The sequence below is a fragment of the Ictalurus punctatus genome, chromosome 19 (assembly GCF_001660625.3).
Source record: "Ictalurus punctatus breed USDA103 chromosome 19, Coco_2.0, whole genome shotgun sequence".
Taxonomy (NCBI): Eukaryota; Metazoa; Chordata; class Actinopteri; order Siluriformes; family Ictaluridae; genus Ictalurus; species Ictalurus punctatus.
Window position 1 is genome coordinate 12503572 of NC_030434.2, and position 23332 is coordinate 12526903.

Sequence of the window (23332 nt, forward strand, 5' to 3'; positions counted from 1 at the left end):
CCCTGTGGTGTTGCAGGCTTTCTGCCCTCCTCCATTACCCACACTGGAACAAGAGAGAATGCACTTGCTGTGTCCAGTAAGGACTCTCTATACTTACGTCCACTGCTCCGGCCAGTGGCGTAAGTCGGAGCAGCTGCTGGTCTGCTTGGCGGCGACAGTAGAGGTGATGCTGTGTCAAGCAGCACACCTCTAATTGGATAGTGGAAGCAGTCTCGATTGCTTATGAGGCACGTGGTCTCGCTACGCCTCTGGGCATAAGGGCTCATTCCACTAGGGCAGTCGCCTCCGCAAAGGCTTTGTCCAGAGGGATATCCTTACAGGATGTGTGTGCTGCTGCAGGGTGGTCAACGCCACACATATTCATTCATTATCACAGCCTAGATGTTCATTCCACCCCAGGCTTGAGTATCTTGCAGTGACCCTCTGGTTTCAAAATAATGTTCCTAAATGTAAAATTGTTAAGGCTGTGAATATCTCATCTACAGTACATAATATGATCAAATGAAATGACAGCTGAAATTCTGCTCTAATATCTCATATTCATCTGTTGATCCCAAACACAAATGTCGTTAGTGTATATCAAAAACAAAACAAAAATTATTGGCCTTGCTGTTAGTTTCAGAGGGGACTGTTTGAGGTGGAACTGCTGCTTTATTCTGCTCTGTGAGGAGGTCTAAGAGTCACAGAAGTGCTGCTCTCTTCTGGTGAAGATTTAACACTCAGCTGCGCTTGTGCAAGACGTGCAGCATGGAAGAATTCCCTACTTCAAGACCAGCATATAAAAAAAATGTAAGACTGACGCTTGCAGGTGATCACCAGGATGAACACCTAACCTTTTGAAGGAGTGTTCTCTGGTCAGATGGGAAAAAAAAACCTGTTAGGCCTTTGATATAATTTGATATATAATAAATTTGATATAGTAAGTAAAAGCTGAAATAAATCTGTCTTGTTAGTTATTATTTTGAAATGACCTCTTATGTGAATGAAATAGATATCATTACTGACTTAAAACATGAAATATATGGTAACAAGAATTCTATGGAGTTAGCCTAGATGTATGTATGCCACACTCCAATCATGTGGGAGGGGATCTCTCAGCTAAAAAGACCAAAACTATTTTTTCTTTTGCAGATGAAAGTAGTTTTACTACAGAAGTTATTAATTATAGTAATATGAAGCATGAAAATAAATTGATAGAGGCATTAACTTTATAAGTACAGGGCTTGTCACTTCTTGTTAGCCAAAGTTATCTTTGTTATACAGAATGTTCTGCATTTTCTAAGACTAGAGATTTCTAGTAAATTTCTTTATGTTGTTAAATAGCAGTGTTTAAATCATATAAAGGAACATAAAAGTTAATGTCAATAATATTGTCTGTAAAAATCCACTTATTCACTTGTAATCAGTTCTCACTGCATTATAATCTTGAACTCTATAAAACAATTAAGATACAAAAACATATGACAAGGTATAACTAAATATTTTACATTTAAGAATACTGATTGTTTTACTGACCAGGTAATGGAACAGTCTAATCTTGGGAAATGTAAAGAATTCTGTGTGAAAAATATACAAAGTAAATGGTCCATTCAAAATGTGTTGTAACAAGCAATCTCAGGGCCACATACAATCTTGTAAGAGAATTCCTAGCTCAGAACAGCTCACATTACAAACTGTACACTGTACAAATTTTCATTATGTAATCAGCACGAATAGAGCTTATAGAACATTTTTAGCCACATTAGAATTCAGATACTGGTCTCTTTATCCAGCTCTTCCTTGCACTTCACAAAAGCCAACGGGGCATTTCCATTATCGCTGGCTATGTTGTTGGCTTCTGGCTCTGTGCCTTTGGCCTGGTTTTGCAGTGCCTGCTGCCGTTGGCGGTGTGATAGTCTGTTGAATACTAGCATCCACAGCAATAAGGTCAGAGAGGACAGGCCATAGATGAGGCCCAAGAAAGTCATTCTAAAGGGTAAAACAGTCAGGTGTAAGAAAAAAAAATTTTTACAAATCTTACACTACTCGAGTCATACCATCCAATTTAAGTTTACTTTAAGTTTACCATATTAAGTTTACCAATTAGAGCCACAACTACATTTCATACTATGCTGGGCAAAATAAAGAGAAACATTCATATCATGTGTGTATATATATATATATATATATATATATATATATATATATATATATATATATATATATATATATATATATATATATAAAATTTTAAATGGCCATAGCCAGAAATGCTCCTGGGACATTAAAATTCCACATTGTGATATCTCATTTCTCAAGCTACTGCTAAGGCAATAACAAATTTTAACTATTTTGTTATTGTTGTTGTTTAATTATGGATGTATTCACCTAAAAGTGTCAGCGTTGTAGAGTCGACATGCACCTTGGCCTCCACATCGCTTTGTTCCCCACTTCAGACATGTCCTGTCAATCAAAGCTCCAAAATATATTGGAGGAGGGATTCCACCTGAAAATAATCCAGGATTATATCAAACACTTTAGTAGACTTCTCATACATTGCCATCAGCATTATCAAAATATTTAGAAGAAGCAAAATGCTAATCCTCTTACCCAGGGTCCTGACTATTAATATCTGCATTCCAAGAGCCAAAGACTTCAGCTCTGGCTGGATAGACCTAAACGATAGAGGAGAGGATTATTTTCATCAAAATCTGATAAACTTGAAGGCAAACATGCTAAAAGTTCTGTAATGGCTTACCTGAGAAGAACAATGTAACCAGGAGTGGCTCCACTGGCTGAGATAAAGGCCCCTATTACAGTCACCACCATGTAAATCTTAAACATGTAGTCACAGTTGTCTTTGCGTGGACACTGACCCAACACGGCAGACATGTTCATACTAGGTAGCGGTGCCTCAGCTATACATGAGCAGTTGTGGAAGACCTTTAAGGAAAAAAACAAAAGGGCAATTTCAGGTACCTAAGCCTATTCATAATTTTTTTTCTGTCTTCTCAGTGATAAAACTCTTGCATCTGGACAGCAATAAAACTGCCACAAGAGGAGTGAGTTTCTAGCAGGTTGTGTAATCTAGGAACCCAGATGTTTGCATCATGAGGTCAGTTCTTTAAATATCTAATGTTAAATGCTGATAATGATGATAACTGTAAATGATTAACAGTTAAGGAACTGGCAGTGATACAGCTAGTCATTATTTATAGAAAAATTCAAAGGTAATATTGGGCATTATGCAGAGGTGGGTAGTAACGTGCTACATTTACTTCAATACATTTACTTTAGTTACTTTTTGAATAAAAAAATGTTCTTTTAAGAGTAGGTTTAACTGGGCATGCTTATACTCTTACTCAAGTACATTTTTAATCACAGAAATGTACTTTTACTTTGCTACATTTGGTAGTGTTCTTCCATTACTGTTAAATGTTAATGAATATATGTTGTTTAAATAATTAGTTTATATCACATATAATGAGGTCTCGAGCCTCACGATAGGCTGCACTGGTCTGAATGCAGATGCAATAACCGCTCACTTTTTTAACCTCTTAACAATCCAGTAAAATTAGTCTAAAACGCCTATCCAAGGTATACCCAAAGAAAAATATTTAGCTGTTCTTGAACCACTTGGAGTACATGCATAGTTTTGGTCCCTTTTGAAAGTTTTTCCCCAAACGTAATAACACAAACAAACATTTACTCTCCCTCTACACACAATTTCTCTTTTGTTCTGTTCCATTGTCTATACTTTTGTTCTCAGTTGTCTTGTTTAACTGCTGATGCTGACAAGTTTGTGTTGTTAACATGTTGTGAAAATAAAGACAGTCGAACATTGGGAAAATGTTTGTTTTTTGGGGTGTGTGTGAGATTTTGTGTTGAAAATGACAGGTTGTGTGTTATTGTACCCATAACAGTGCTGGGATAAAGGTAACTATTTGAAGCAGAGAAGCTCACCATCTCCTTGCCGAATCCAGTGGAACTCTGGCAGCCTGCAAGGCAGGGTGTGGAATATGTCAGGCCATTAAAGGCACATACTGGGTCCCAGTGTTTTAGAGAGCAGGCGCACCCTGAGTTACACTGGGACAACAAACTCTGCTGCTGGGAGGAAATGTCCGGAAAACTGGCAGGCAGAAACAAAGCCCAAATAATCATTACAAAAGCTTTGGCTGTTAATAAGAGAAGGAAAGTCACAAAGTAGGTATAATTATTATGTCCTACATGAAATATCGCTAGTGCTGTAAAAGAACGAAGCTCTTCATATGAAGTCTTCATATGAAATAATATAATATATAACTCCAAAATCATGTAATGTCCAAGCGTCTACATCTTTATGTCAGAACTTTATGGTGCTTCTTTTATGCAAATGCAACTATTGCTAATGATAAAAAAAATTAATAAAATAAAAAAAAAATACTAAAATGAAGGACTAATGAAATGATACACGTCTGCTAATTCTGATTCACATTAACAATTTACATGTTGACACTAAACCCCATAACCTATATGTCTGTATGAGGTTCCTATATGCAAAATTGTGATTCTATTTGCTATGCTTTAGTTATTGATGAATTTGATATCGATTTTGATTATTTTACTGCAAATCAAGCATTATTCATTGTTACACATTTACCATTGTTAAAATGGTATCCCCAAATTTACACACACTCCGACCAGACATGTATATGATCAGACCGATACAGCAAAGATTAAATAAGGTAGCTGTTGACAGAATGTGTGCATGATGATTTTATGATCAGACCTCGCCATATGCATCTTTGATGTTTAAGTGCCATTGTACTTTGAATTGTTTTTTTATCGTCTCACTATCTGTAAATGTGGTTATTAACACAATGTATGTGTGTAGCAAGTCTAATGTTTACTTTTCCAGCTACTTTCAACTCATCATAGTGTTCGACAGAAGTAAAGAATGTAAGTATACACTGGGATTGTGTTTACCCCTGATAGTTCACAGTGAGTCCTGCCACCTGTGTATTTCCACAGTGCAGGAAGTACTGGCTCAGCATGAGAACAAAAGCCAGAAAAGAGGTGGACATAGTCATCTTGGCTGCACCAAGCACGCTCAGTTGGAACTTTTTCATCACAAAGCCTCCTAAGATGATTCCCAAGGCCAAAGCAGGCACATTCATAATGCCTGGTAGAAACAGTAGAAACAACTCCATGAAAAATACATAGATCCAACTGGAATTTTCATGAACAATGATAATTGTGATAGTTGTTCATGAGTCCCTTGTTTGTCCTGAGCAGTTAACTGCCCACTCTTCTTAAGAAAAATCCTCCAAGTTCTGCACATTATTTGGTTTTCAGACAACTGAGGAACTCATACATAACTATTACAAACGGTGCAAACATTCTATGATTCTCAAGAAGGCAACACATTTTTAACAGTATTATCGGTGTAAATTGTTATTTTTTCGTCTTCTGGGAAACATGTAAATATCTTATGTCACTTCTGAAGGGCGGTACTAAATGAAAAAATAAGCTCTTTAAACAAAATAACAATTTATAATAATAATAATAGTAATAATTCCTCTCTGACTCCGAGGAGCCAGAATGGTGTACTTAAAACTGAGAGCAGCATATAAAGAGCTGCTTGAAGTGATTACTAAGGCTGGATGAGCTTTTTTCACCCCAGTGAAAGTAAATCCCTCATACTGCAGAAAACTCCCATTTCTTCCAGAAGTGCATGACAAAATATCAAGTATCTGGGGGAAAACCATGCATAAGCCATATTTATAACCCCACGATGCTGGATCATTCGGCCATTGTGGGGAATGAACAGCATGGCTATTTAGATATGCTGAAGGTGGAGGAGGCGCTTGCGAGCTACCTCTCTCCATCGACAGCAGGTAATTTAGGGGGGCCAGCTTTGCCATCCAAACCACCGTGTAAGGCCACTATGGCATTGGTGGGCAAGGCCTATGCAGTAGTTGTCTTGCTTGTGGGTCACTGCAGACAATGACAGTGTTGCAGGCCTACCAAGCAGACCTGCTGAGTGAGCTCGACATATGGCGGCATTCAGCCAGTTCCTTCCCTGTTGTCAAGTTCACCCGGGCATCCATGAGTGGAGCCTGGGCCAGCACTACTGCGAGCGAGACACAGAAGGCCAGTATGGCAACCTACCAACCCCTGCAGACAGTGAGGGGAACCGGTTGGCCACAGTCACGGCCTGCGACTAGGCCTGATATGAAAACGGTCATAAAGGCCAAGCAGACAAAGAAGAGCAGTCCTGGGGTGCCGTGGAGGGATGTATCAGGGGACATGAGGTTGTTAGGGCAGTTAGCCCCCAGTGCTACTGTAGGGCCTCCCCTAGCCAAGGCTGTCCAAAGTTTTCAGTGTTCTCTGGTCAGCGAGCTGTCAAAGGGCAAAGAAAATCTGATGCTTTCCCTCCAATAGAATGTGGAATTGTTAACGTCACTAAAAGACCGTCTGGCAGTGTGGAAACTACTGCCAAATGTGTTTCCATGGGTCATGTCTACCGTAGAAAAGGGTTACCGGGTCCAGTTTAGAGCTTGACCCCCCGGTTCAGAGGTGTGCTCACCACAGTAGTCAGTACAGACCAGAGCCGGACGTAAGCTCGGGAAGTAAGATCCCTCTTGGACAAAGGGGCCATAGAACATGTACCCCGTTCCCTGAGGGAGGGAGGTTTTGACAGCCATTATTTCCTGCTCTGCAAAAAATAGGAGTATGCAGCCAAATTTAGATCTGCGTCATCTGAACTATACTCTTCAGACATACAGGTTCAAGATGCTGATGCCCAAACTTATCATTCTCCAGATTCAGTTTGAGGACTGGTTTGTGATGATAGATCTAAAAGGTGCATATTTCCACATAGAAATATCGCTAGCTTTATCCCCTCGCACCTTCACAAAGTGCATGGATGTCACTCTGGCTCCATTGTGACTCCAGGGCATCCGTGTACTAAACTACCTGTACGACTGGTTAATTCTAGCACGATGGGAGATTATTGGAGCTTATGGGCAGCCAGTATCATACCATTGGGCCTATTGCGCAGGAGACCGTTCAGTGGTGGCTGAGAAGTTGGGGGTTTCATCCAAGGACGAAACCTCTGAGAGTAATCAGTGTCACATGGCAATGCCTTTGTGCTCTGAAAATTTGAGTGTCCCCAGTTTCTAGCATTGTGTCACACTCTACGGGTGTCTCCTTAGCACAAGACGGTAATGACAGACACCTCCCTCACGGGCTGGAGCGCGGTCTTAGACAGCTATCCAGCTCACAGTCTCTGGAGCGGCCTTCATCTGTACGCATCTGTACACTGTTCCCCCAATTGCTCTGCTCCCACAAGTTCTAGCAAGAGTTCGCTAACACAGTCAGTCTGCTGCTAGTAGCACCTTATTGGCCGGCTCGAATATGTTTCTCAGAGATAATATCCCTGCTAGATGGCACTCCTTGGGAGATTCCTATCCGCAGGGATGCACTGTAGACCCAGTGAACTGCACAATAGCTACAGTCCTGGAGTTCCTACAAGAATGTTTCTCATTCTCTGGGCTCCTTCTACAATCAGGGTTTACATGGCCACCATTTCGGCCAGCCAAGCCCCTGTTGATGGAGCCTCTGTGGGGCAACATCCTCTAACTTTGAGGTTTATGCATGGTGTCAAGCGGCTGAGGCCCATCTGCAGGCCGCGCATACCTTCCTGGGACCTTTCTGTGGCCCTGGAAGGTCTGTCAGGTGCCCCATTTGAGCCCTTAGAGTCAGCCTCTGAGAAGCTTCTGACTCTAAAGGTAGCTCTTCTGTGGGCCCTGACATCTCTCAAGCGAGTAGTAGATCTACAAGCTCTCTCAGTTGCTTCTTCCTGCCTTGCCTTTACCCCTGGATTCGCCAAGGCCTTCCTGTATCTTAGGCCGGATTATATTCCTAAAGTGCCTACATCTGCTGCCCAGCCTGTGGTGTTGCAAGCTTTCTGCCCTCCACTGTTCCTCACACTGGAACAAAAGAGAATGCACCTGCTGTGTCCAGTAAGAGCTCTCTGTATTTACGTCCACCGCTCCACCCAGAGGCGTAAGTCGGAGCAGCTGCTGGTCTGCTTGGCGGCGACAGTAGAGGTGATGCTATGTCAAGCAGCGCATCTCTATTTGGATAGTGGATAGTAGATAGATCTCGCTACGCCTCTGGGCATAAGGGCTCATTCCACTAGGGGGGTCACCTCCTCGAAGGCTTTTTCCAACAGGGTATCCTTACAGGATGTGTGTGCTGCTGCAGGGTGGTCTACGCCACACACATTCATTCGATTACAGCCTGGATATTGATTTTGCCTCAGGCTCAAGTGTCTTGCAGTGACCCCCGGGCTTGGGTCCCTTTGAAAGGGAATGTCTGGGCAACACATGTTCCCCGAGAAGGGAACGAGATGTTGCGTAGCTTTGTCATACCAGGGTAGGCCTGTGAATTGGGTCTTCGCTTCAGATAATAGAGGCTGACGGCGTGGTTCACGGGTGCCATATTTTTATCACTTGACGCACTTAATTGCCACGTCACCTGACCATGGCAGGCCTATAAATAGGCATGATTTTACACACGCTTCAGATGCCAGATGCATGTTCTCAGGGAACAGGGTTACATGTGTAACCCAGACGTTTTTAAGTGGTTGATCTATGTGTGCCAGAATGTGTGCATACTGTGTGCAACTGGCAAACTGTGTTAGAAGTGGAAAGTTAAAATGACAAGTTGGTCATCATAACTTGTTCTCTTATAGGTTCTTATGGGTTTTCTTCATTTCACTAGATGTGAAGGTGGGGTGTCTGATCAGCATGATATGTGAATAGTTGTTTTAAAAAATTAAGTTTTAAACATGGCCTTTATTGTGAACTCAACCTAAGTTTTCCCATTATTTGATTTTCCAGTGATTTGTATAAGCAGCACTATCTTGTAACAACATTTCCCAAAGGCATTTTTAAAATAAATTATTCAATAATCGAATAACTCTTTTCCATGTTATTGGGTGGCATGATGCTGAAGCGAATATTGTTTTGCCTCACATGGTTTGAAACTGAGCTCAGGTTACAGTCTGTTACAATCGATCCCTACAATCAATTAATGTGTTGTTAAATGTGTTGTAGCATCACTACACATGTGACCAGGTACTGAGTCACAAGTCCATGTTTTTCTTAATGTATAAATCAAACACAAATGAGGGTAGAATATTGGGACATGGCAGTGAATCAGGATTTCAGTATTTACAATGCTATGTTCACTCTATGATATGGCTTTAAAACTGAAAATATCGTGAATAAATCAGCTTACTCATTTCCAACACTTCTGAAAATGACAGAAACACTTACCTATCAATAAGATACCCTTGGATGGAGATTGGCCATAAATCTGCTCCATGTATTTGGGTTTAAACGTGATCATTCCAATAAAGCTGCTGACCTGGACAGTACCGGTGCAGATGATAAGCATGTAAACAGTGTTACTGAAAAGCCTCCTCAAAGATGGCAGGAAATCTATAGTATTAACCAAAGTACACAATCAACAAACATTATCTGAGGTTTAATAATCTACACACAACAATATAGGAATTTGGGGTTGTACTAATACAAACCAGTGGCTATTTCAATGCTATTCAATTGGGTAAAATGATCAGTACCACTTCATTTGGATAGTCCTATATAGACAGTCAACAAACCGTTTACTGACTGTCAGCAACCTGTCAGGTTGAATTAAACATGTCAGATATTGTGATTTAGGACTGGTGATTTTTTTAATGATGTGGATAACCCATAAACACTTATCAACTTGTACCTTTTTCCCTTCCTTTTATGAGGGTGGTTCACTTTATAGCTATTAATGTTTATGGTATCATCTATTAAGTCTTCCCAAGTCCTATCACAAGTTCAAATTCAGTTCATTTGAACTCTATGGCATGTTGAAAGACAGATTATTTGACATGTTCTGAGAATCAGTTCATAGACTACTTTGTGGGAATCACTATATGATCAAATGATCAAAAACTATTTAAATGAACTGAGATGGTTCTTAATAGCAGTGAAGTACTTTTGGCCATGGCAACCATGTTGACAGGGTCAGCCTTCTCAGATGGTGGAGAGTTTTTGCTCTCCACAGGGATAAAAGAATCTTGCTCGCTGTGATGGACATCTTGGCTTTCCCTGGCATTACCCTCTACTTGCTTAGGCAATGACCTGGGCAGGAACCAGAATGGGATTCCAGCTAGTAACATCACAGCACCACTGGCCAGGAAGCCAAGCCACCAGGCTCCCACCCAGCGTGAGTCTTTGTGGTTAATTGAGATGCTGTCTATGGACACAGTGAGGAAAAACAAATATATTAATTAAAGTTTAATTAGTTCCATTCATACCGAATTTTTTACATGTTTTAAATGTTTGTGGGAGGAAGACCTAGGTGTGCAATTTACAGAATAAGAGTGTGAGCAAATAATAAATTGTATGAGTTTGTCCTATGGACATGCTAAAAATGGTGTTATCCAGTTGAAATTACTCCATCATATGATCTACATTTTGTCAGACCTACAGTGCTCCACTAATATTGGTACCACTGGTAAATATGAGGTAACACATAGGCCAAATTTCCTTAGTCATTCATAATGATAATGAATCTTTATTGGTCCATATACAGTAGAACACAGTGAAATTGTTTTCTTTGCATACCCCAGACTGTCCGAGTGGAGGGTCAGCCATGATATGGCACCCCTGGAGCAGAGAGAGTTAAGGGCCTTGCTCAGTGGCAGCTTGGTAGTGCTGGGGCTTGAACCCCCAACTTTCTGAACAGTAACCCAGCACCTTAATCACTTCACTGCAGGGATGGTATTGGCCAGGTGATGACTGGTGCCTGGTTTCCTCCAGACATTACGCTTGCCATTCAGGCCAAAGAGTTCAATCTTTGTCTTGGTCTTGGTCTGAGACTCTTTCAGGTGCCTTTTGGCAAACTCCAGGCGGGCTGTCATGTGCCTTTTACTGAGGAGTGGCTTCCATCTGGCCACTCTACCATACAGGCCTGATTGGTGGAGTGCTGCAGAAATGGTTGTTCTTCTGGAAGGTTCTCCTCTCTCCACAGAGACATGCTGGAGCTCTGTCAGAGTGACCATCGGGTTTTTGGTCACCTCCCTGACTAAGGCCCTTCTCCCCGATCGCTCAGTTTGGCCGGGTGGCCAGCTCTAGGAAGAGTCCTGATGGTTCCAAACTTCTTCCATTTACGGATGATGGAAGCCACTGTGCTCATTGGGACCTTCAATGCTGCAGAAATGTTTCTGTACCCTTCCCCAGAGCTGTGCCTCGATACAATCCTGTCTCGGAGGTCTACAGACAATTCCTTGTACTTCATGTCTTGGTTTGTGCTCTGACATGCATTGTTAACTGTGGGACCTTATATAGATAGGTGTGTACCTTTCCCAATCATGTCCAATCTACTGAATTTACCACAGGTGGACTCCAATCAAGTTGTAGAAACATCTCAAGGATGATCAGTGCAAACAGGATGCACCTCAGCTCAATTTTGAGTGTCATGGCAAAGGCTGTGAAAACTTATGTACATGTGGTTTTTTTATTTTTTATTTTTAATAAATTTGCAAAGATTTCAAACAAACTTCTTTCACGTTGTCATTATGGGGTATCGTTTGTAGAATTTTGAGGAAAATAATGAATTTAATCCATTTTGGAATAAGACTGTAACATAACAAAATGTGGAAAAAGTGAAGGGCTGTGAATGCTTTCTGGATGCACCATATAGATGATGTGCAGCAAAAGGTTGTTGAGCTTCACAAAATGGGAAGTGGCTATAAGACAATAGCAAAAGCATTAAAAATGCCAATTTCTACAATCCGGGCAATAACTAAGAAGTTTCAGTCAACTGGACATGTTTTGTTTCAAAGCATGGTGAAGAGGATGGTTCGAGTGGCCAAAAAATTTCCAAGGATCACATCTGGAGAATTGCAGAAGTTAATTGCATCTCGGGGTCAGAAAGTTTCCAAAACTACAACTCGAAGTCACCTACATCACCACAAGTTGTTTGGAAGGGTTTCAAGAAAAAAGCCTCTACTCTCATCTCAAAACAAACTCAAGTTCTTCAGTTTGCCAGACACTACTAGAACTTCAAATAGGATTGGGTTCTATTGTCAGATGAAAAAAAAAATAGAGCTTTTTTGCAATAAACACCAGAGGTGGTTTTGGTGCACACAGAGAGTTAGCCATATGGAAAAGTACCTCATGCCCATGGTTAAATATGGTGGTGATTCTTTAATGTTTTGTTCCTGATTTTCTGCCAGAGGACCTGGACATTTTGTTAGGATACATGGCATCATGGACTCGATCAAATATCAAAAGATATAAACCTGACTGCCTCTGCCAGAAAGCTTAAAATGGGCCATAGTTGGATCTTCCAGGAAGACAATGATCCAAAACATACATCAAAATCAACACAAAAATGGTTTACTAACAACAAAATCAAGGTCCTCCCATGGCCACCCAAGTCCCCTGACTTAAAATCTATAGAAAACCTGTGGGGTGAGTCCACCAGCATTTGAAGGATCTGGAGAGATTCTGTATGGAGGAATGGTCTCAGATCCCTTGCCATGTATTCTCCAACCTTATCAAGCATTATAGGAGAAGTCTCAGAGCTGTTATCTTGGCAAAGGGAGGTAGCACAAAGTACTGACTAAAAGGGTGCCAATAATTGTGCACACTTATATTTAACAAATATATTTTGTGTGTTCTGTTTGCAATTGTTTGATATTCATGAGAGCAGAGTATTTTTGTGATTTTTTTTTAAACAAAAGATCAAAAGGTTAAACAATAAAATAAAAAATTCATAGCCTTCTTTGCTCATATTTTCCAAGGGTGCCAATATTAGTGGAGGGCACTGTAATAAAATATACCCATATACAGATTAAATATTATGGTACATTACCATTGGCTGCACACTACCATTCTCTTTATAAGGACCTGTATATGCAGTGTGCTGCTGTCGCATGATTGGCTGACTGGATAATTGCGTGGATGAACAGGTAAGATGTTCTAAAGTGGCTGGCATGGGAAATGCATCACTGGCGCATATTCAGTTCAATCATCGATTTAAGTAGAGCAAATAATGTGATGTATTATTATTTGACGTTTTTGTTCTCTTCATTCTTAATTATGAGACATAAAGATAGGTTGTGTCTTACGTACAAAGTCACAAGAGCACAGTTTGGTTACTTCCTCAGCTATTCTGTAATTTACCATGATCTAATGTTCTATCAGTCATACTAAGCACTAATCCAATCACAGGAAAAATACAGAAAAAAATAAATAAATAAATTACACTAAGAAGCTCCAGTAAATATATCACCAGAAATTCACTTTTTGAACAGTTTTAATAAAACAAATCCCAAACTCTGGCTATAACAAAAAAGTAAATAAATGTCATGTGCTCTTATAACTGCTGCACCTTGAGTGAACAGATAGCGACAGAATGATCCTTTGTACCACACTAAACTTAGTCAATAATAAGGATGGCTCTGATGGAAATATGTTGATAGATAGATAGATAGATAGACAGACAGATAGACAGGTAGACAGACAGACAGACAGATAGATAGATAGATAGATAGATAGATAGATAGATAGATAGATAGACAGACAGACAGACAGATAGATGGATGGATTGGCAGACAGACTGACTGACTGGCTGACTGACTGGTTGGTTGGTTGATTGATTGATTGATTGATTTATAGTTGTTACCTAAGTCCACAGCTCCAATATCCACATAGAGTTTGGCGCAGAAGGAACCCAGCATAAAGCCAAACACAGGCCCCAGGATACCAAAACTCTGTATACATGCTGTGTTTAGAGAGAGAGACAGTAGCATCGGCCATTAGGAAAACAAGTCTTATCACAGTACACAGAGAATTAGATTATTGAAGATGAGAGAGAGAGAGAGATTTCAATTTCTGCCGGATAAAGTGATTTCCAATATCAATGTAAACAATTTTGTAGCATGGTAGTATGATAGGTTTTATTCCGCAACGCATTACAATAACAGTGTAATAACCACTGGCATATAAAGTGAAAATACAATAATATCTAGAGCTGTAATAATATATGAGTGTAATTGCAGGCTACTGAGCACAGATAATATTATCAATTTGACTTCATGCTTTAGAAAACTGTAAGCTTGATAAGCCTTTGGGTGTGTTTTACTTCTTCATACCAATGTAGAAAGCTGTGTTTTCTTCTCTGGCAAAGTCATCCATGTAAGACAGTCCAAGAGGCATCACTGGAGTCTCCCCAATCCCTCGTAACATGTTACCCAGAAACACGTAGATCCATAAATGGGATCCTGACGTTTTCTCACACTCTGCAAGTGCAAAGGTCACATTCAGACAACTCTAGACAATGCCTAATGGGTGTTGATATCATATTACAGCATCCCAAACTTGCTATGTTGATTTATATTGGGTATGTTTGGGTCAGTGTATGATGATAGCGAGTCATCCATAAAGACATTTTCTTATAATTATGTTTCATTTAACCAGGCACGTAATTAAGAATAAATTCATATAAACGATGGCAGTTTGATAAGCAGCAAAGCCACTTGATGGAAATACAAAGAAGGTAGAAGTGATGAAAAGGAAAAGGAGAATAAGAGAAAAACAATGCACATCTGATATATTCAGTGTTTCAGGCAGTAGTCATCATTTTCCCCAAGACACTGTTCTTGCAGGGGAGAAAATAAATAATGATTTATTCTCTTGTGTTGTCTTGTGTTTTTGTGGTGGGGGAAGATTTAGCCAGGTTTTGATAATAAAGGAGTCTTGGAGAAAGGACTCTGTGATTTAATAAATTAGTGTACAGCTGTGTGTTATTAAATAATGTTCTAATTTTTCCCTGTTTTTTTTTTTTGTTTTGTTTTTTGCACCAGGGTGTTGGGGTGTGTGGAAGTGGAGTCAAGAGATACCGTGGCATGGAACAAAACAATCTGTCCTGACATCATTCTGCTGAGCTTGTGTGTGTAGACATGCAAATGTGAAAAACTTTTGACTTTTGTTTGTTGGGAATTTTAAAGGCTGTGGTAAAAATCTGGAAAGAATCCTAAAAAAATATGCACTCGTAGCACCTGAGTCATCCATTTTCTCAACCCCACTGGGGTGCTATGTTATGTTATGTTATGTTATGTTATGTTATGTTATGTTATGTTATGTTATGTTATGTTATGTTATGTCTTCTGATTGGATAGAGTGGCTAACACTCACCTGTTTGACTTTCAGCTGTTCTAGATTCATCCTCTTGTGAATGGCTCCCATTTGCAAGACATGGGAAAATGGATTCAGTCTCACTAGACTCCGTGACATGCGTGATTGTTGTCTCATACTTGTACCTGTCCAAAGACAAGATATAGCTGAGCAACTTCTCTAATAATGCAAACATGTAAATTAATACATCCATTCAATACAATACCATCACAACCAGCATGCTCTATGTCTCAGACACTGGACTAATGAGCATGTTGCCATTGTTATTGATTTCACATAACATGTTAGCCACTGTCCATATGAATGCTATGTTTCATAGTGTTTGCTATGAAGTCCTGTAAATACATTATAATGGGTATGTTGTTTCCTTAGCATGTTCTCTAGTTATTTTCTGTAGTAATAACTTTGGACTTTGGATCTTGCTGTGTTTGCCCTCTAAACACATTTGCCTGTGGTCTTCAGTTTAACTTGGAAAGTCCAGACTATGATTCCATTATTAAACAATGCAGTTTTTTTATTCTTGTGAGTTTAGGAAACTCTATACATGGATTCTCTAAATTGCACAAATCCTCCTTGTTTTCTTACAGAGTGGATGGAGTTGAGGTATGTGAACTCCAAACCATTGTGTTTGCACAGGGGAAACTTCTGGAGGCTTACTCTCAACAAATGTAGGGAACTGTTAATGCATTGAGGGAACTGGTACATGCTGAGTTTCATCCAGCTTCGCTAAAATAGAAAAGGGGAAGAGCTTGCACCTTCTTCACAGGCCTCACTGAAGCACGGCAAAATAATCTAGCCCAAAAGGAATACCAGTTTGCATTTTCATGTTTATTCAACTCTTAATAAGATTGGGTACCTTGTATAATCCTGTGTCAGGGTTACTGTACTGGTCTGTGGCAGTGATGCAAGATCTCAGTTTGTGGACAAAGAGTTCTGTTCTGCGTACTGTTGTGTAATCTACATCACTATGCTCACCTTTGATCATGAGCTGTGGGTAGTGACTGAAAGAATAAAGTTCAGAGTACAGAATACAGGTGGCAGAAATGAGGTTCCTGCACAGGGTTTCTGGGCTTAACCACTGAGATAGGGTGAGGAGCTTTATAAACCAGGTACAACAGAGTACAGCCACTGCTCCCTCAAAATGAAAGGGGCCAGTTAAGACAGTTTGGGCAGCTTAAAAGGATGCGCCCTGGTCAATTCCCACTAGAGCTGTATTAGGCATGTCTCACTGAACGGAGACACCTGGGCAGACACAGGACCTTGTAAGGCTGGTGCTAAGATGTCTGAACCTAGAGAGGACTACTCTCAGAGGACAAAGGACTACTTCGAGAATGAACACTCAATCTTTCTCCCACAGAATTAGCATCCACACCTGAGATAGCACATCATGCTGAGAAGAGACCAGGAAATCATCACTACACTGTTTCCTCCTTCCTCTCCTCACACCCTTCTCTCTCTCTGTGTCGAGATCACCTCTGCCTCTCCTCACACCCTTCTCTCTCTCTGTGTCAAGATCACCCTAAACACACCCAAAGTCTGTATACATTACATAACATGTTTTAATGTGAATAAGATGTCACCTATACATGTTTACTGTATTATACAAAAGGTCTCAGCGTGACTGGAAAATATGGTCTCATTCCCTCAACAGCAGTTTAAATAAAATGGTACATGCCGTTAAAGGCATACCCTCCCAAGGTCCCTCTCTCAAATTACCTCCTGTATGTAAATAAGGTACATCCTTCCACAGACATCAAATTATAATCACAAACAGCACCTTCTTGGACCCACAGAGCATCTGGGTATTTAGGGGAGAGCTGGCCAAAGATTCGTGGAATCTGTAGACAGATCTCCCACACGATCACTGTGTGTATTTTTTCTCTACCAGGTATGTAAGTATTGTCTCTCTTATGTTGTAATGTTATGTTTTGGATTTGATTGGAATGTAATGTTGCATGTAATTCTTTCTTATTATTATCAGTAGGAGTGTTGGATTTGGATGTTTTCATATCTGGTTAAATAAATTATTAGACTTGATTATATTCTGAATTATTCTGAATGTATTGTCTCTAGTAAATTACGGTAAGTCCTTGTTACAGCAAATCTGCGACCAGGTTAGTACAGGCTAACAATTTGGCATTAAGTTAAGTGTACTTAGAGTGTACAGGCTCAATAGGAAATATCCGTTTAGGACAACATAAAGTTGATTGACCAAGTCTAAATAGGATGAAGTCTAAACCTCTGATTACTGTAATATTCTTCTAGCTAGTGTGTACATAGGAAACTATGGCATGATTATATAAAGCTAATTCTACTCAGATATTATTGGTCTATCTTTGTAGATTTAGTGGTCATGACCTCTGGCTAGAAGTAACGTTACTGTAATTAAGTGTTACTAACTAAGGGAACTAAGAGACCAGGCTAATGACTTGGCTCTAGTTAAGTATACTTAGTGTGTACAGGCTCGATATGAAATACCCGTTTAGGACAACATAAAGTTGATCGACCCAGTCTAAATAGAGGGAAGTCTAAACCTCTGGTTATTGTAATCTTTCTCTAGTTAACAGGTACACATGAAACTATGGCATGATTATATAAGCTAAATTTATTTAGATATTATTGGTCTGTCTCTGTAGATTTAGTGGTCATGACCTCTGACTAGAGATAACGTTTCTATAACTAAGTGTTACTATCTAAGGGGACTAATAAAGTACTATTTAGGAAAGGGTAAGCATGGGGCAGTCATCTAAATAGTATTAGTCAATTACCTCTGGCTAATGACCAAGACTGGCGAGTTTGTGACCATGAGATCCGTGCACACGGCCGGCGCGAGACTCAACACGGAATCCGAATGAACGAGCACAATATAAAGTATAGAATAAATTAGAATTAATCAAGTATAGAAGATTAAACGTATGTCACAACCATCCCATACTACCAGCACCAAGACAGATAAGTCCCTCATTTTTTATCTCCTGTGAATATAAAATGCACAGTACCTATCAGTATATATTGGTGTGCTTATGATGTATGTGTGTCATCCAATCCATGGAATACCCCATACTGATCCTGTGTTTCCTGTAGCTATCCCAGCATAATATTGCTTTTTCAAGGAGCAAAGGAGTATTAATTGTGTAGAGGCCCCATTGACATGACACTTGTATACTTCTCCCACTCATATGGAAATTCCTGCAAAAGATAAGGAAATCCTGATTCTTTAACAGTTGCGTATCAACTGCTTTTCTTAGGCCCTAGGACTGAGCAATTTTTCATTCACCATGCAGAATAGAACAAACTTTGTCATTATTTAAAATTCTAATTTCTTTTCCATTCAAGGTATTAACAATTTAACCTTTTTGAAGATGTTGAATGTAAAACAGATTTTATAAACTGTAAACACTAGGAATATCTGGAAATGTTTTTGGTCTGGTCAACATTCACTTCTAAGACTTCATTAATGAGGTTCTCCAGAGATATTTTAATGAGTTGGGTGAGGTAGTTTACAAAGATGCCAAATTTCTGTCAGAAAAGGAGCTAGAGGGTTTTTAGTTCAGTAGCTGCATCATTTTCTCTATGCAAGTCCAAGCTCAAAGTAACTGTGAAAGGTACTTGTTGTCATGCCTGTGTATGTAGCTCTCCGTCCACATTTCATCACATGATGTCCAGTTAAGCACCTGTGCCCACTGAGTCACCTGATTACTCCTGGAACACATCAGTTTGCCATCACACTATTCCGTTTCAATAACCTGGACCCAGGCTGCATCCGAAATCGCATACTGTGACAGTAAGTACTGCATTCGATGCAGTACAGTACCTATTGCAAAACTTTTGAAACAGTACGTACTAATCAGTATGTGTGTGTAGTATGACTGCAATCCTGGACATACTACATCCACCATGTCCGCACGGTCATGTGACCTTCGATGTCATCATAAATGCAAAAATGACATTCATGGATCACCGGTGATGATATCTTTTAACATCAATGTCAAGGGCAGTCAACAAGTGTCAGGTCTACACATGTTCTGTTTTTTTTGTTTTGCTTTTTGTTTTTTTGATTATTGTCTGTCTTTAATTCACAAGGGATTTTTTTGCCTAGTATACTTTATTTGCACATCATCTGACTCACGCCTGTATTTTGACCTTGTTTTTTCCTGATGCAATTGCATCCATCTCTACGCAACATTTGTGACAACAAACTGTTTCTGTAACATCCACTCACCATACCAGCCACCAGAGATCTCAATCTCTGAAGTTCTGAGCTCATTTCTACTGTTAATGGTTTGTTTTTTTGTTTTTTTAACATGACAACTGTTAGTAATTACTTATATACAGCATGCTTTTCAGTATTTGTTTTCTTGACAAGTATTGTTTGTATAGTGTTGTTTTTAGTTATGTCCCTTGGATTATTTATCTATTTATCTATTTATCTATGAACTATTTATTTATTATCTCTTCTCAGTACGTGGATTATCCTCTGTACCCATTTGCCTGAATGAAGTTATATTGTAACTCACGGTCCCTGGAGAAAGTGAGGCAGGGCTGTGATGAAGGAGCCAACAGCCATGATCAGACATCCCACTCCAATCAGTCTGGGTCTGTGAAGTTTTGCTCCAAAATAACTGACAAATGCGATCACCAACAGGTTGCCTACACAGGTGAAGAAAAAGCAACACAGCAGTTTAAATAAAGAGAATATCTGGCTGGATCATTCCAACCATAAGGATTTCTGAAGTAGCAAATCATGCAGCATGGACTAATCTGCCCACAGTGTATTTGTAAATTGCATAGACAGTCAGCAAAATGTTATGTCAAGTTAAGCCACAATGTTAGGTGATCAGATGAGGAGCTATATATAGGTGAAATGTACATGTTTCTTCCTACCAATTTCAAAGCTTCCATCAATGAATCCAATTTGGGAGCTGGCAATGTCAAAGCGTCTCTCAATCTGTGTGACTGAGCTTTTCATGTAACTGCCTTGTAATGCTTTGGCAAAGTAGACAAAGGCCAAGGAGACGAGAAACATCTAAGACACAAACATTAGGACAAACTCATGAGAAAAGAAATACACCATTTTAATTATGTATGCATATAGATACGTGTGTGTGTGTGTGTGTGTGTGTGTGTGTATATACATACACAGACACAGTTGCAATCAAAATTATTCAACCCCCATTGCAAATCACGTTTATTGTCAAAATTTACAGACTTTCAGCTGTTTGCAATGAACAACTCAAACAAAAGCAATTGAAATTGCTTCAACCGGTTTCCCCAAATTCAACTGAAAATGCAACTTATAATGATTTCTCCACTTTCAAAATTATTCAACCCCCTGAATAGAATCCCTCACAACAGCACAAATATGCAAAACAGGTGTTGTCTCAAGCACACCTGATGCAACTAATCAAGGGCTTCATTAATGACACCAGGTATGCTTGAGCTGGAACACAGCCATTCACTGTTCTGCCCTCCTGGGTGGCTCCCCATCCTGTTGAGGACGCATCTGTCATCACCACTTTTCTCAACATGACTGCCCTGAGAGGAGTGCCATGACCATAAAACCCATGTTCCTCCAGTGGCACAGAGCCGCTGAGCACGAGCGTGTCACCATGATGGAGTGGCCGAGGTTGCCTAAAGGGCTGAGGTGAAGTGATAAAACCCCTTTTATGTTTTCACTATGAGGGAGACCCGATAGGTTAAGCCAACTGCCAAGAGGGCCATGCAACATCTGCTCACCTGGACAGCTTGGTGTGCATTGCGGAGGACAAGGTCATTAATGGTGGGACTCTTAATGGTGGAGTTAGAATGCTTTTGCAAGGAAGAATGGCAAAGTATTGATAAGTTAAGATGTGCCAAACTGATCAACTCTTACCCAAAAAGATTTAAATCTGTGATGAAAACTAAAGGTGCTTCAACTAAGTATTAGTTTAGGGGTGTGCACACATATACAACCAGGTTACTTTCCATTTTGTATTTTTCTTTTTTTCCTAAAATGATTCTTATTGTTTTTCACTTCAATTAATAGGTTAAAATTTCTCAATAAAGCTAGAAAAGGTTCTGACATGACTTATTTTGGTTTTGTTTTTTTTACATCACAAACACCTGCCATTTTAACAGGGGTGTGTGGGCATATTATTACCACTGTGTATATATATATATATATATATATATATATATATATATATATATATATATATATATATATATATATATATATATATATATATATATATATATATATATATATACCTGTGTATATATATAAATACAGGTTAATACAAGATGAATGGACAGAAGACATATTAAAGGTGGTGGTAGGTGGTGTGGGTGTTGCACCAGGTGCGATTTGCCTGAGAACTTTTTTTTTTTATCTGAATCCCTTTACATTTATGATTACATACTTTTCTGTTTATATTTTTAAGTCAAAAGATATTATGTGTGTAAATATTTACTGAATATGTGCACTTTAGTATATCAAATAACAAAAAGTGTCCCAATACTTATTTTTATTAAGTGGTGAAGACTACTTTAGAATCATAGAGCTTATTTTGTTTATTGCATAATGCACAACAGCACCTGCATGAATGTTGCATACTTTACTGATTGATACACATAGTCACAATGACTATGTGGGAATGCACACATTTAGAAATGTAACAAAAATCTCTCAACAGTATTATGTGTTACATGACTTCACAATGTCTGATTAACACATAATCACACATATAGCATAAAATGAAACTGAATTTGAAGGGTTGTTTTTAAGGGAGAGGATCACTCACCTTCAGTTTGGAGCAGCATGGCTGCCTGGGTGCTTTCTTCTCCACACTCATGGTAGCCTGTATGTGAGCAAGAGAAATGAGGCTAATAAATTAAACCCACACTTCTAGCTACCATTATTGTGCACTTTGAACCTTTGAACATTATTTGAACTCTCAAAATACAGAAGCCGAAAGGAAGGACCCCTGACGACTCCTGTTCAGGAGATTTTCAGGAAACACCACCCATTTCCTAGAAAAGGAAGGGTGTTTACAGAAATCAAAGGATTTGAGGATGATTTCCACAATCCCTTTCCGTTTGTAAATTCCTCCATGATATTGATTTCATGATAAAGACAATGAGTATTATGTCTGGAACTAGAGAAAAGATCTTTTTGAGGTTTGCATTCTGTGAGTTTGAATATCATAGGGCAAACTGCAAAGCATTTGGTTTTATATGAAGAGTGTATTCACCACTATTCCTCTGCTTTAACATAAGTTTGATTAGTGTATCAGACTTGTGTACATACTATATAATAGGGTACTTAATAGGGGGACAGAATTTGGTTAATAATATGTTCAAGTATATGTGAAAATCCATTTATTTAATTTCAATTTGAATTCAATTTATTTGATTTCAACATTTAAAATAATCATAGAATCAAACAAAACAGTTTTTAAATGACTACATAAAACAGCAAAAGTGAGAGTGAAGTAAAAACTGAAAGAATATGATAAATAATGATAAAATAATATAATGATATTGTTGACTGATTATTTTGAGTATTATTCATAGTTTTTTTTAATAGAAAGCAGACTACGATTTTTGAACGTAGGTTTATGTGTATTCTTTTGATATTAATTGATTAATGGACTACAGGACACACGCATTAAAAATGTAGATGGTTTTAGATTGTTTGTAATCTTATATTTGCTTGCTTTCAAAAAGGAAAAATGCATATGCAAAAATCCATATAATTATAAATTAATCAAACTGAAATATAACAATTGCACATAACAATTATGCATATAACTTGTTATACTTTACACTTTGAGCAATTACATTTACACTAATGGTTTAAACAATTTTTTCAAAATTACAACAATTTAAATAAGGAAAGAGAGAAAAAGAAAATGGTCAATTACCTGCACTCAAGATCAGGTTCTTCAGAATGGAAAGAGTAAGGGAGACGTGTATAAAGATAGTGGTGGCTTTCTAAATGGGACTTTGTCCCCCCCAAAACACACACGCACACAAACAACCTATTAATGGGTGATGCTTTCTGATTACGTTATCTGGGTGAATGGCTGAGTCTCTTGTGGAAGATTATCCTGTCTCCAGCA

The 23332-nt window shown here is 39.1% G+C and overlaps 1 protein-coding gene across 1 annotated transcript; it reads right to left on the reverse strand.

Annotated features, from left to right (window-relative positions):
• Nucleotides 1–1190: 1190 nt before the first annotated feature.
• LOC108279995 (solute carrier organic anion transporter family member 1C1) lies at nt 1191–23294 on the reverse strand. Its single transcript, XM_017494712.3, has 15 exons — nt 23135–23294; nt 22013–22069; nt 20115–20256; nt 19748–19880; nt 15231–15355; nt 14189–14335; nt 13720–13818; nt 10021–10281; nt 9306–9470; nt 4945–5140; nt 3943–4108; nt 2738–2922; nt 2590–2654; nt 2368–2485; nt 1191–1968 (listed from the first exon to the last, which is right to left on the reverse strand). The coding sequence occupies exons 2-15, from the start codon at nt 22061–22063 to the stop codon at nt 1749–1751; spliced, it is 2073 nt and encodes a 690-aa protein (XP_017350201.1). The 5' UTR covers nt 22064–22069; nt 23135–23294; the 3' UTR covers nt 1191–1748.
• Between the last annotated feature and the right edge of the window lie 38 nt (nt 23295–23332).

Excerpts from the sequence above, each read along its gene's own strand:
- LOC108279995 (XM_017494712.3), bottom strand. The coding sequence starts at position 22,063 with ATGAGTGTGGAGAAGAAAGCACCCAGGCAGCCATGCTGCTCCAAACTG. Across the intron at positions 20,257-22,012 it reads CATGCTGCTCCAAACTGAAG|ATGTTTCTCGTCTCCTTGGC; the intron begins GTGAGTGATCCT and ends TTTGTGTCTTAG. Across the intron at positions 13,819-14,188 it reads AAACACAGCTTTCTACATTG|CATGTATACAGAGTTTTGGT; the intron begins GTATGAAGAAGT and ends CTCTAAACACAG.